Below are 12,024 nucleotides of genomic sequence, written 5' to 3' on the forward strand. Positions count from 1 at the left end.
CAAATTTCTACGGAATTTTTTTTACAGTGTATGCAATTGAATGTGTCCGGTCCAACTTCAATTAAATGTGATTATCCCTATGCCCTTCAAAGATCAGAACTCTTGATGTATAAACTTGAGAGAGAGTTGCACTACTGTGTCTCATACTTTTGTCAATTAAAATACATTTGGCAAATAAAGCACTGAAAAACGGAGGACGAATTCCGTGCATGTGTTTAAGTGCACTCAAAAGTGCATACACGGAAAGATGCGTTTCAAAAAGCAAGCGAACAATCTTTCTGTTCTTGACAGGACACATACAAACAAAATGATCTCGAAATACCACAGTATTCTTTTTCTAATAAAAACAAGTTTGCTAATAAACTTCATGGCAGAAATTGTCCTATGTATAATGCTGAAACAAATGTAGGCATGTCAGAATTACAGTTACGCCGCTTACATAATGTAGCCTTTTTTAATGTTTGATGAAGATAGAGACTTAAGGAAAATTATGTAGACTAATAATTTAAATTTAAGTTTAATGTCGTAATGATCAGCTACTTGTCCCACAGCTGACATGGAACTTTATTTATTTAATACATTTATAAAATGTAATAAATGTATTTAATATTTATATATTAAATAAATAATACATTTACTTATTTATTTTTTGTTCTTACCGGTTCAGGAACGTCAATTTTAGGGTTGAAGCGGAAATGTTAAAATATGTTTCTGTTCGGAACAAACCAATTGGGAAAAAAATCTGGTTAAAAGTAAAAACATTACTTGTGCATTTTGAGGAAAAACAGTGGGCATTGATGTTTTTTAAGATTTGTCAGTGCAAGTTGTTTTCAGTTTGATTAGCTCTTACATTTATTTTAATCTAGGACTAATCCCTGTCCGGGAAAGCGCATTATTTGACAGAAAACTGCATGACATAAACAAATTAAAAACAAAAACCTAAACGTGTCACACATCTTTGAAAAGCTGAGGTTATTGTGATTCAAATGATGTAAACTCTTTTAAGATGCAATCAACACAGCAGGTACAAATAGTCTCCTTTTTAAACCTTTTTCAGGAGTTAAGTCATGTCTCCAAAACCATGTTTCTTACAGAGCTGCACTCATCTATAAAACCACAACAATTGAAACCACAGACAACCTTATTTTTTCCTTTCCTATAAATTACATTTTAGTACACACAGTAATAACGTGTATGAGATATAAACAGTATTTCTCTGGTTTTCACTTGCAGCCATATATTAAATGTAAGGATAAAGAAATACTGATCTTGTGATTGACCAAATTTTGAAATATAAATGTTTAATTCTGGCCTGCCTGAATGATGGTTTGAACAAAATTATTGTTGTTTATGAAGCGAGTTTAAATGCTGAAATACCTCAACATAAAGACTACAATTGAATTTAACACAATGATTTAATTTGGCTGTTGCAAGTCTAAAAATAAATGGGATGAAATGTGTTTTTTGATATACTATAGCTATATATGTTTTTGGTGATGTTTCTGTTTTGACGTGATGTATGTCTGTGGCTTTTGGGGGTTTTAGATGAATAGTGGCTGAACACACCCAGAACAAAATCTTTTTTTAAGATGAGACCTTGTTAGTTACATAAAACAAAACATGTTTACTTGGATGTGTTTTGGTTTAAGTAAATATTTCAGTGGATTTCCGTAAGATTTAAGTTTGGCTAACCAAATATGAAATTAAACGAACGTAAATACATCAGAGAAATGACAACAAATGTACATTTGCATGCGTGGGGAAAATAAGCTTGTATATAAAAGTCTCAGTTTCAGTTCATTGTCAGTCAAGGGCTGCAAAACACTGAGCATAAAAATACGCCAAGCTTTTGACAATTTATACTTTTGGAAGGATTTAAAAGTATGTGTACTTAATTCTTTTAATTATTTTTTAATACATTTTAATTTTATTAATATTTTTTATCCAAATCCTTTCTCACAGGGACATTTAATACAAGATGGACTTTTTGGGACCAGCACTATTTGGATTCATGTTGGTGGCCTTTACCGTTTCAAATCCAGTAAGACTTTTTCTATACCTAATTTCATGACACCTGTGCATTTATCTCTGTATCTGTTTAGTGCTATACTTTAACTACATCATCATGTGTTTAATTTTGTTTAATAAATTCAATTTTATCTATATAGCACATTTCATACACAATGGTAATTATTACAGAAATTATTTACAAAGATACCAAATTTAAAATAACAAAAAGTTAAAAATTTCTAAATTCTAAAATAAAAAATATATATACTTTATAATTTTTTGTATACCTTATTTAATTTTTTATAAACTTTAATGGTTATTTGCATGTAACATTAAGTGTAATGTTTATTTTTAACTTCATCCTTTATTATTTCAACAAATTATATATATTTTGTAGGTGTATGGATCAATAGAAATCCATTCAAATGAATAATCCACATTCAATTTAGTCATGTTACATACGTTTTTTTATTTTTCTCCTATAATATCGCACATAAAAACAGCTACTGTTTGTGCTACAGTATGATAAAAATATTATCAACTTATTTAAGAAGACTCAAGTGAATGTGGATCATTTGTCCTCTTTTATACCCATGTAAAGCACTTAATGGTTGTAATCACATTGTATAATATATTATGAAATGTAAATAAATAAACCTTTTAATTTAAAATGTTTTGTCTAACAGATTAGCCTGTCATCCAGTTCTGAATCGTCAGAGACGAGTCAGTCGAGTTCAGAGGAGATCACCGTACTGAGAAGCACCGCACAACCCAATGTTATAGGGAGCGTAAAGCTGAATCTACAGCAGGTCAATAATCCAACTTCACTGCCATTAGTCCTCCAGGAAACCATTCACAATACCATCACAGAACAAACGATTGACATGAAGATAAACCCCATTCTTCTATCACCGGCTGTATCTGTTAAACCAGAACTTGAGACTGTAATAGAGCCCGATTTAAATGCCACGACTGTATCACCCAGAGGAGATAGCATTTAACTACCAAACAAATACTGAATATTTAACCGCTTTCTGTATAATCCGAATTCAAATATCAGAATTTAGTTAGAAGCTTGTTTATATTACTCATTTTCAGAATTACTAATGGCTTAAACTAAGGTCAATAAAGGCATTCCTGCAGGTTTAAAAGCAGAACTGCAGCATGTTTTATTACATCTTTTTCTATAATCCTATATGTGTGTCGCTGTTATCATTATTTTTGTGTTTTTTTAGATGAACTAACTTTTGTATTACATTTATTCCTGTTACTGTAGGTGGCATTCGATTAATGGGTTTGATGCTTTTTAACGCTGTTACATAATGAGAATATACAGTATAATGAAAATATGTGGACGTATGATGCAATTCCTCACCCCTTCCAAGTGTGCTTTACATGAATGAGTTCAAATTATGTGTTGAATAATTAACAATGTTGAATATGAACGATGATTTTATCTATTGTGTGAGAAGCAGGAATTGTTTTTTACATGTCTGCCTGAAAATCAACTTGATGTTATATTTAACTTCTGCTTAATATTAAACAGACAAATAAAACTTCTAACTCATTTAACGATGAAGTGTTATTTTATTTCATTTTTTCCATGGTTGTGAACAATCAGATTTAGTGATCTGAAAATCTAGCATGATGCCATGAGTTTCCAAATGAGTGCTTTCATTGAATTTGATGGGAAATTATTACATAGCTGACTGTAGTAGGATCAGGGAAAGATTAACATTTAAGTCCAACCACTTTAATGAAGCAGTGAAAAAAATTGAGAGATTATGGTGTACATGTCGATGTTTGGCTCATTTCTCAATCTAAGCATCAGTCGAGTGCCTCCGTTTCGGGTTCATTGTCATTTGGCTGTTCTTCTGGCAGTCCTGCACCTGCCTGTATGATCAGCCCGCCGTCCTGTGCCGTGTTATAAGATCCACATTTACTGCATTTCATCCCCAACACGTGGAAAGAGACGATACAATGAGCCTGACAGTCATTGCATATTATCTGCAATCACAAACACACATACAGAGCTTAATCCAAAGTCATTTTGCTATGAAATAGCATGTTCTGTAATACATTATTTAGTTGTTTTTAAGGTGAAATATGGCCTGAATGTGTTTCAATAGATATCATGAGATTCACCCTATAAATGGCAATTTATTAGCCAATCTATCCAATATACCCAGACTTATTTTGTGTCTGTATGGTTCAATTAAATGTAAAAGGGTTAAAATGTCTAAATAAATTTGCAGATTACTTGCCGTTGCCGATTTTTGAGAACCAAGTCTAAAAGAAATTCTGGTTTTATTTCAGTTTGAAAGAATATTTTTTTGAGAACCAAGTCTAAAAGAAATTCTGGTTTTATTTCATTTTGAAAGAATATTTGGGGGATAATTGCAAAAATGTCAACGTGGTGTAACCGCTCTGTGTCAATTGGTGTAACTAGTATTTTTTTAAATTTAAATATATTCATAAAAAATGTGGAATGAAATATAATTTTTTCGTTTAGTGTAATATGATTTTTTTTTAGATAAATGTTTAAAGATTATTTAGAAAACTTTAGAAATGTTTTCAGCATATGTCAGGACAAATATTACAAAAACACATTAAAATTTACATTTAGAAATAACTAATCAAATGATATTTTTAAATTATTTTTTATGATTAAGCTTACATGCCATCAAGGTGGATAAAATATTTAAATTTCTCATTCTTTGGCGTAATTGGCGGTTACACCATTTGACATTTTCAGGTCCATTCAGTTTTAAATTTCATAAAAATGGTCCAAATGTAATTTTTTATTGCATAAAATCAACATAAATACACTTTTGCATTGAAATATACCTGATGCGTGCTTTAATAACAATTTTTTTAAATTTCTCATCTTGCAAAACCGTTTTTGTCACTGACCCATATATATTTATCTTGACCGTAGCATCCTGGTATTCTGTAGGCATGGGTGACTGGGCGATCTCTTTATCTCTCTCTTCCCAAAACATCTTCATGTCTAATGCTGACTGCATACACAGTGGACAACGATAAGCACTGCAAAACAGAACCGTACATATAAGAGTCTACAGTATGAATGTGACCAGACATAGGCATAAATTCACCCCACAGTAACATTTATATAAACAGTTATATAAAGGTTGTCCCTTACCCAGTTTTCCACATGTCTTCAAAGCATGTTCTGAAAATACGAAAGAATAAAGTATTGTTTTACATAAAATTATATAGTCTTTATACCTTAAAGGTACATTTCGCTAATGTCAACTTCACCTGTCATTCGAGTGAGAAAATTACAATTTTTGGACAGACAGAGCAAACGCTTTCAACATATACGTATCATCAAAGAAATACTCACTTGTGTAGAAGATGTCCACATGGAAGAACATGAGCCCCTATTCTAGATGTGTGGATGTCATCCATACATACCGGGCAGTTTTGCCTCGACACATCCTCAACACACTGAAACATAAAAGCATTGAGTTTTCCTACATATACGAATAATGAGTCAAGCGGATGTTAAAAGAGGAAGATGAAACTTTCAATACCTTGTGATTATCTTTAAGATCGGTGGCTAAACATAAATTACACTTCGTACAATGGAAGTATTTCTCTCTTGGACCAATTCTAAAAGTGAGAGAGCAGAAAATTGGATGTTAATGAGTAACATGGCAACAGCATTTATAACATCAGTGCTTCTTGAATAATAAAGGCATCAATAATGAAGTCTGAATGAATAAATGCTAATTTTATGCAAACCTGCATATTCCACAAGGCTGGCAGTGGTATTGCTTCTTGTCTTTGTCAAAGAGATGACAAATGTCACAGTAATACTCCCCAAACTTCACACCGCACTCCTTACATGTCTGCTGAGCCTGAGGAAGCCAAAAACGTGAAAATCTATTCAAAGATGAGAAAGGTTTTATATGTTGTCTTGCTGTTTTTTGCTTAGTGGTCGACCGATTTGGGTTTTTTGGTGGCAACTGCCGATCCTGATATGAGAAAGCAATGTAACCGATTGGCTGATATGAGGCTGATGTAACACAAATGTAATTACAGTAAATGAGAGACAAACAGAACTTAGGTATATTTTTTACATATTCTCCTTAGTAGTACTTGAAATACTTGTGTAACGTCATCAGTCGCGGACCAAATATAAAACCCCGGGCAGGGTCTTTGTAAATTTGGGGTTTATGATGTCACTAACCCAGGAAGAAGCTCACTTTAGTCCATCAAGCCGTTCAAATGTAGTTTAAGAGAAGTGATTTCTGTTAAAGAAAACATCTCTCATTTTGCATTGAACTTTGAGCATTGTAACTTTGCAGATGTTGTTTATGCTCAAACAGTGGTCAAGCAAGCAGCTTTACATGTGTTTATAACTAAGCTTAAATATGAATTTACCTCTTGAATAGTATGGCACGCCGCACATTTGACCTCTCGGACCTTAAATCGGTCCATTTGATGATTTTCTTCACCATCATGACAGAGTCGGCATACATAAAACTTCCCACAGCACGGCGCCTACAGAAAGAAACAAACTGTAAATGTACTTTCTGCTGAATATATTAAAAAACATAACAAAATTAAATGATTTACATTTAACACATTTACATTTATTTGGATATTTTATTCAAACGACTTGAATTAAATGAATACACATTGTCAGTAGACCACACATATGCTAGATGTAAATGTTTCTCTCTCTCTCTCTCTCTCTCTCTCTCTCTCTCTCTCTGTCTCTCTCTCTCGCATCTGCGTGTGTCATGTACTGTTTAAGTCATTTAGGATAAAAGCGTCTGCTAAAATGAAAACGTGGATATTGTATTATTAAAATAAACATAAAAAAGAATGTAATGGATAAAAAAGACACAGCACATTTAGCATTGGCATGATAACTTTATGTAAACAAGCGGCCAAATAATAAATTATCAAACTGGTGATATAGATTTGATGAATTAACGTGAAATACAATTTACACAAGAGATTAAATGAAAATAAAGTTACTCACTTTTAATAAACAGTTGCGAACATAATGTTCACACCCAGCTGCCGTGGCGGCCATGTTTTATTCAAATGCGTAAAACTTTATTTAAAATAGAGGAAATGACAACGGTTAAAGATTAAAGGCTTTTGAATATTATATGAAAAGCAAACAGGCTTGTAAATTTGATGGACTGATAAAAGACTTTGACATTCTAGAAAATGATTGACCCCCTTTTGTTTCTGTATTACTTTTTATTTATGTAATTTATTTTCTGAAATTTGTGCGCCTTGCTTTTTTTAAAAAAAATAAATAAATAAAAAAATAATTTGAGTGCCATGGCATGTACACTTGTTCCTAAATAATAATAAAAAATAAAAATAAAGGCTTGTGAATTTTGTGGACAGGTAAAATAAACTATTGTGCATCTCATCTGTTTTATCATTGTATCTTCTCAAGATTATTTGGAAAGATGTGGAAAATGATATTACTAGAACATTGGGTCGTGTGGTAAAGATTGGTGTATTTGAGGTGTTATTTTATTTTGATAGAGATCATTTGGAAAGTTATGAACTATATATTATACAGTTATTTATTGTATGAGGAAAGTACCATATACACAAAACAAAATGGGCCCTTTGTAAACCAAATCTGTCACATTTTATGAATGATTTTAAATTATACAGTACCCCTTTGGAAATAGAAAAAACAAAAAAGCTCTGAAAACATATAATATTCTAAAAGTAGGCTACTTATTTTTTATTAGATTAAGACAATGACATACAACGAAAACATAACACAAAAAAAGGATATTAATAGTACTATACGAATAAATTTGTTATTTTTATTTGTTCTCTGGTAACTTTTGTGACTTATGCGTCCTGTTCATGTGGCATTGAGCAAAATTAGTTAGGTTGTTTTTGTATTTAATGTTGGTATTCAATATAAAAAGATAAAAGTTAATGTTATTTTCCACTATACAATTTTAAATAAAATGTAATAGACACTGTGTTTAAAACTTATATTCATTTATTCATCTATATAGAAAGTTGTTGCAACAGTTGGTTATTTATTCAATATTTCCTCACAACTGGTCTGAAAAAAAAAACATTATAAACCATCACAGAAATTGTAATGGATTAAATGGTCAAAATGGTAATTAAATTGGTTTTCATGGAAAAGATAATGGTCTCTGTGGGTCTCTAGGTGGCATGTGATCTGGTGGATGGGAATCATACTGGATTAAGAACAAAAACACACAACAAAAAGAATTCTGTAATGGTTTTATTGATAATTCATATTGTCAATGCAACCATTATTATTTGTTTTTTCTTAGCAGGAATTATTAAATCATTAACTTAAGAAATTACACTAAAACATTATGTCCGTCAGTCTCCACTAATAGTAATTTTTGTGTTGTATAATAGATTTGTTTTTGTTTTTTTATACATGCTTTGTTTAATTAACTGCAAATATACCATTCAGACTGACAGATGGTGTCTGGAAGCACCTATCCAAGATTATAAACCTGCCCTGTCCTGTCTTTACTCAAATAATTGCCTAATCTTTTAAAGATTTAAACCTGATTAATAAACATGATAAGAAAATAAGATGATATACACTTGTATAATGTATATAGTCAGTATACATGACATTTATTTTTTATAAGTATGTCGACTATTCACAAGTCAAACCAAGTTGTTTTAACTTCATGCTGCATTTCTTTTAAGATGAAGTAATAAACGTGTTACTCTGTGTTATTAGGCTGGAACAACACATTTTGTTCAAACTTGTGTTGTCCCTTTCATTTATTTTAACATAAAATCAACACAAAATCACACATAATGCGTTAAATTGCATAAACATAAACAATATGTAAAACATTAACACATTAATGTGTAAATTAACCCATTAATTTAACTTGTTGGTCCCAAAGACCCGGTTACCCTAGGTCAGTGTTTCCCAACCACTGTGCCGTGGCACACTAGTGTGCCGTGACAGCTTGTTTGGTGTGCCGTGGAAAAATTAAAAATCACAACTGCGTATGTCAATGTCATCAATTCCAGCCAGGATATAATCTTTGTGTTCATCAAAACAAGTGTACTTGCATTGAATGTGAGTTCTACATTAAATACAGTAAAATATTCCAGTTTAACAAGTCATTTAAGCATTGCAATAGAGGTTTGTGCATTTCTTTTAATGCTTTTTGGTATAGTGGTGTGCCGTATGATTTTTTTTACTTATTACAACTGTGCCGTGACAGAAAAAAGGTTGGGGAACACTGCCCTAGGTGACCCGACTTGTTCTTGATACGTTTAAGGGTGTTATATGTCTTGGGTTTTATTTATTTAATGTAAACACATTTTAGCATTAAAATTCTCACTTGACATTTTAGCAAAGCAGATTTCAAGTAAGCAAAAGATTAAAGGATAATAGCAATTAGGTTGCCTAGTGAACTCTTAACTCCTTATAGACGACATCTGACCAATGGATTGGCTCTTGTCCTGCCTCTTTATATCTTAATAGGGTAGATTTACAGTAAACCACATTGACATTTACAGGCACAGACCATGGTACAGTTAGAGGAGCATAGCCGAGGGCCGACATGACATTCAGCTACCAAAAAGACAGGAGACGGAGTCTCTTTTCCAACTGTAAACTAGCAACCTCCGATTCAACGGATGATTTTATCCCATTTGCCAAAGAGCAATTGCTCAAACAGTGGAGCTCTTTCACTGAACTACAAAAGGACATTTACGACATCTTCGCCGACGACGACGGCGAGGAGGTTGTGAAACATTCAGATCCTTCATCATGGTTTACATCACCCAGCCCCAGCAGGAACTGTACGCTCAACCTCAACGTTGGAGGAAAGTCCTATCGCATCACTTACAAAATGGCAGCAAGGTACCCACAGAGCAGAATCGGCCGTTTGGCCACGTCCACGGACCTCAACGTTAAGTTGGACCTCTGTGATGACTACGTCGTGAAGGACAACGAATATTTCTTCGATCGAGACCCAGATGTGTTCAACAGCATCTTCAACTTCTACAGGACTGGGGTGCTGTGGATCAAAGAAGAGGTTTGTCCCAGAAACTTTCTGGAGGAGATCAATTATTGGGGCGTCCGGATCAAGTACACGCAGCGGTGCTGCCGGATCTTGCTGGAGGAGAAACACGACGAGTTGCGAGAACAGCTCAAAGTTCAAAAGGAACTCGAAGCAGAAGTGGAAACCGAAGAAAATGAGGAAATGTTTGAGGGAATGTATTTTGGAAACAAACGAAAGGCGCTTTGGAACCTAATGGAGAACCCTTTCTCCTCTGTACCAGCTAAAATCATGTCAGTGGCCTCTAGTGTGTTTGTAATGGTATCGCTGGTCACCATGACTTTGAATACAGTAGATGAAATGGAGAACATGACATCTATTAACCAGTTTAGTGGAAAGTCATATGCAGAATTGGTAGAAACTTTCTGCATAACTTTCTTCACCATTGAGTATCTTCTACGTCTAGTGTCAACCCCTGACCTCAGGCGTTTCGCAAAGAGCGTGCTGAACGCGTTTGACCTGATAGCCATCCTACCGCAGATACTGCAGATTGTGACCGAGAGTTTTGAGACGAGAAGTTCTGGTAAACAAAACCCTGATATAGAGACTATAGGACAGGTTAGCAAAGTGGGACAAGTGCTACGAATCATGCGACTCATGCGTATTTTCCGAATACTGAAACTGGCCCGTCACTCCACCGGCATGAGAGCATTTGGGTTCACGTTGAGGAAGTGCTATCAACAGGTGGGATGTCTTTTCCTCTTCATCGCCATGGGAATCTTCACATTTTCTGCCATGGTTTACAGTGTTGAGCATGATGCTCCTCGGACCAAGTTCACTAGTATTCCAATTGCTTGGTGGTGGGCATCTGTGAGTAAAATATTAATTTTTTTTCCAAGTATGATGTCATTTGTTTGTTTATGTCTGATGTACAATATCTCATTTTTTCAGGTTAGCATCTCTACAGTAGGCTATGGTGACATGTATCCCGAGACCCTTCTGGGACGAATATTTGCCTTTGGATGCATTTCCTTCGGGATTATTTTGAACGGACTTCCGATTTCTATTCTCTTTAACAAGTTTTCAGATTATTACGCCACATTGAAATCTCACGAATACTCATCCAACATCAAGAATAGAGAGAAGGTTAACTTTTTACAGAGAGCCAAGAAGAAACTCCAAGACTGTGGCTGGATTGAAACCGTTTCATAGTCAATAATGAAATTTATGAATATTTGTTTCCATCAATATCTAAAATGCCTCTTGAACAGCAGTGCCAAAATGTTTTTATTTTGAGCCACTGTAATTCATTATTTTCATGAATTTCTTTTGGTTGGTTACAGAACCACATTACATTGACACTGAATTATCCTTACAACTGACCTTAACTAGCCTCTTGCACTTGACCTAACTGATAACCGAAAAAGCAGATTAATCTAATTTGGCTGTTCAAATAGTCTGAATTAAAAATAGACCAGCGCCAGTTTGTTGTTGTGCTTCCAAAGAACACTGGAGCTTTATCATAAGCACAATTGTCATATCAATATTTTGATAAAGTAAATAATTTTAACATGTTTTAGTTAGGTCAACTCATCACTAGTCGAAAACTTAAAATAGTAGGTTCAATTGACTTGCTTAACCAATTTGATTAAACTTGCATGCAGCATTAGCCTACAACATTTTTTACTGCGTAGCAATGGAAATTTTTTAATTTGTCTTCACTGTAATGATATTATGTTTCTTTGTTTTTGTAATATCTTTAAGACCTTACATGACACTGTTCGGCAATTAGTTAAGTACCATATTAAAGCATGTACATACTTTGTTATGATGCTAAGACGGCACACTGATTAAAGTATTGTCGTTGTACATTATATTTACTATATACACTGCATCTTAATCTTATATCTTTGCATACATTGTAATGGGCAATGAAACATTTGACCTGAACTTCTGCGCCCGTTAAAGACCCTTGGTG

At 33.6% G+C, this 12,024-nt stretch overlaps 2 protein-coding genes and 1 long non-coding RNA gene across 4 annotated transcripts; 2 read left to right on the plus strand and 1 right to left on the minus strand.

Moving 5' to 3' along the window:
• The first annotated feature begins 1,763 nt into the window (after positions 1–1,763).
• LOC141358839 (uncharacterized) lies at positions 1,764–3,582 on the plus strand. Its single transcript, XR_012365309.1, has 3 exons — positions 1,764–1,881; positions 1,963–2,041; positions 2,697–3,582. It is a non-coding gene; the product is annotated as an uncharacterized lncRNA (long non-coding RNA).
• On the minus strand, positions 3,578–7,160 carry rchy1 (ring finger and CHY zinc finger domain containing 1). Of its 2 annotated transcripts, XM_073860619.1 has the most exons (8): positions 7,028–7,160; positions 6,421–6,540; positions 5,779–5,894; positions 5,568–5,646; positions 5,378–5,481; positions 5,174–5,203; positions 4,934–5,058; positions 3,578–4,013 (listed from the first exon to the last, which is right to left on the minus strand). In XM_073860619.1, the coding sequence occupies exons 1-8, from the start codon at positions 7,079–7,081 to the stop codon at positions 3,838–3,840; spliced, it is 804 nt and encodes a 267-aa protein (XP_073716720.1). In that variant the 5' UTR covers positions 7,082–7,160; the 3' UTR covers positions 3,578–3,837. The 2 variants fall into 2 exon arrangements, with proteins under 2 accessions (XP_073716720.1, XP_073716721.1); XM_073860620.1 differs by lacking the exon at positions 7,028–7,160 and having other exon boundaries at positions 5,779–5,919.
• Positions 7,161–9,298: 2,138 nt separating this feature from the next.
• Positions 9,299–11,811, plus strand: kcnv2b (potassium channel, subfamily V, member 2b). The gene is made up of 2 exons (XM_073860879.1): positions 9,299–10,916; positions 10,998–11,811. The coding sequence occupies exons 1-2, from the start codon at positions 9,606–9,608 to the stop codon at positions 11,256–11,258; spliced, it is 1,572 nt and encodes a 523-aa protein (XP_073716980.1). The 5' UTR covers positions 9,299–9,605; the 3' UTR covers positions 11,259–11,811.
• The last annotated feature ends 213 nt before the right edge of the window (positions 11,812–12,024 follow it).

This window comes from Misgurnus anguillicaudatus, chromosome 22 (assembly GCF_027580225.2).
Source record: "Misgurnus anguillicaudatus chromosome 22, ASM2758022v2, whole genome shotgun sequence".
NCBI classification, from domain to species: Eukaryota; Metazoa; Chordata; class Actinopteri; order Cypriniformes; family Cobitidae; genus Misgurnus; species Misgurnus anguillicaudatus.

Bases quoted from the DNA above. Each gene is read 5' to 3' on its own strand.
- rchy1 (XM_073860619.1), bottom strand. From the start codon at position 7,081: ATGGCCGCCACGGCAGCTGGGTGTGAACATTATGTTCGCAACTGTTTA. The intron at 5,895-6,420 runs GTAAATTCATAT...TGGCTTCCTCAG, and splicing joins CGTGCCATACTATTCAAGAG to GCTCAGCAGACATGTAAGGA. The intron at 5,482-5,567 runs GTATTGAAAGTT...TTTATGTTTCAG, and splicing joins ATCTTAAAGATAATCACAAG to TGTGTTGAGGATGTGTCGAG.
- kcnv2b (XM_073860879.1), top strand. From the start codon at position 9,606: ATGACATTCAGCTACCAAAAAGACAGGAGACGGAGTCTCTTTTCCAAC. The intron at 10,917-10,997 runs GTGAGTAAAATA...TCATTTTTTCAG, and splicing joins TTGCTTGGTGGTGGGCATCT to GTTAGCATCTCTACAGTAGG.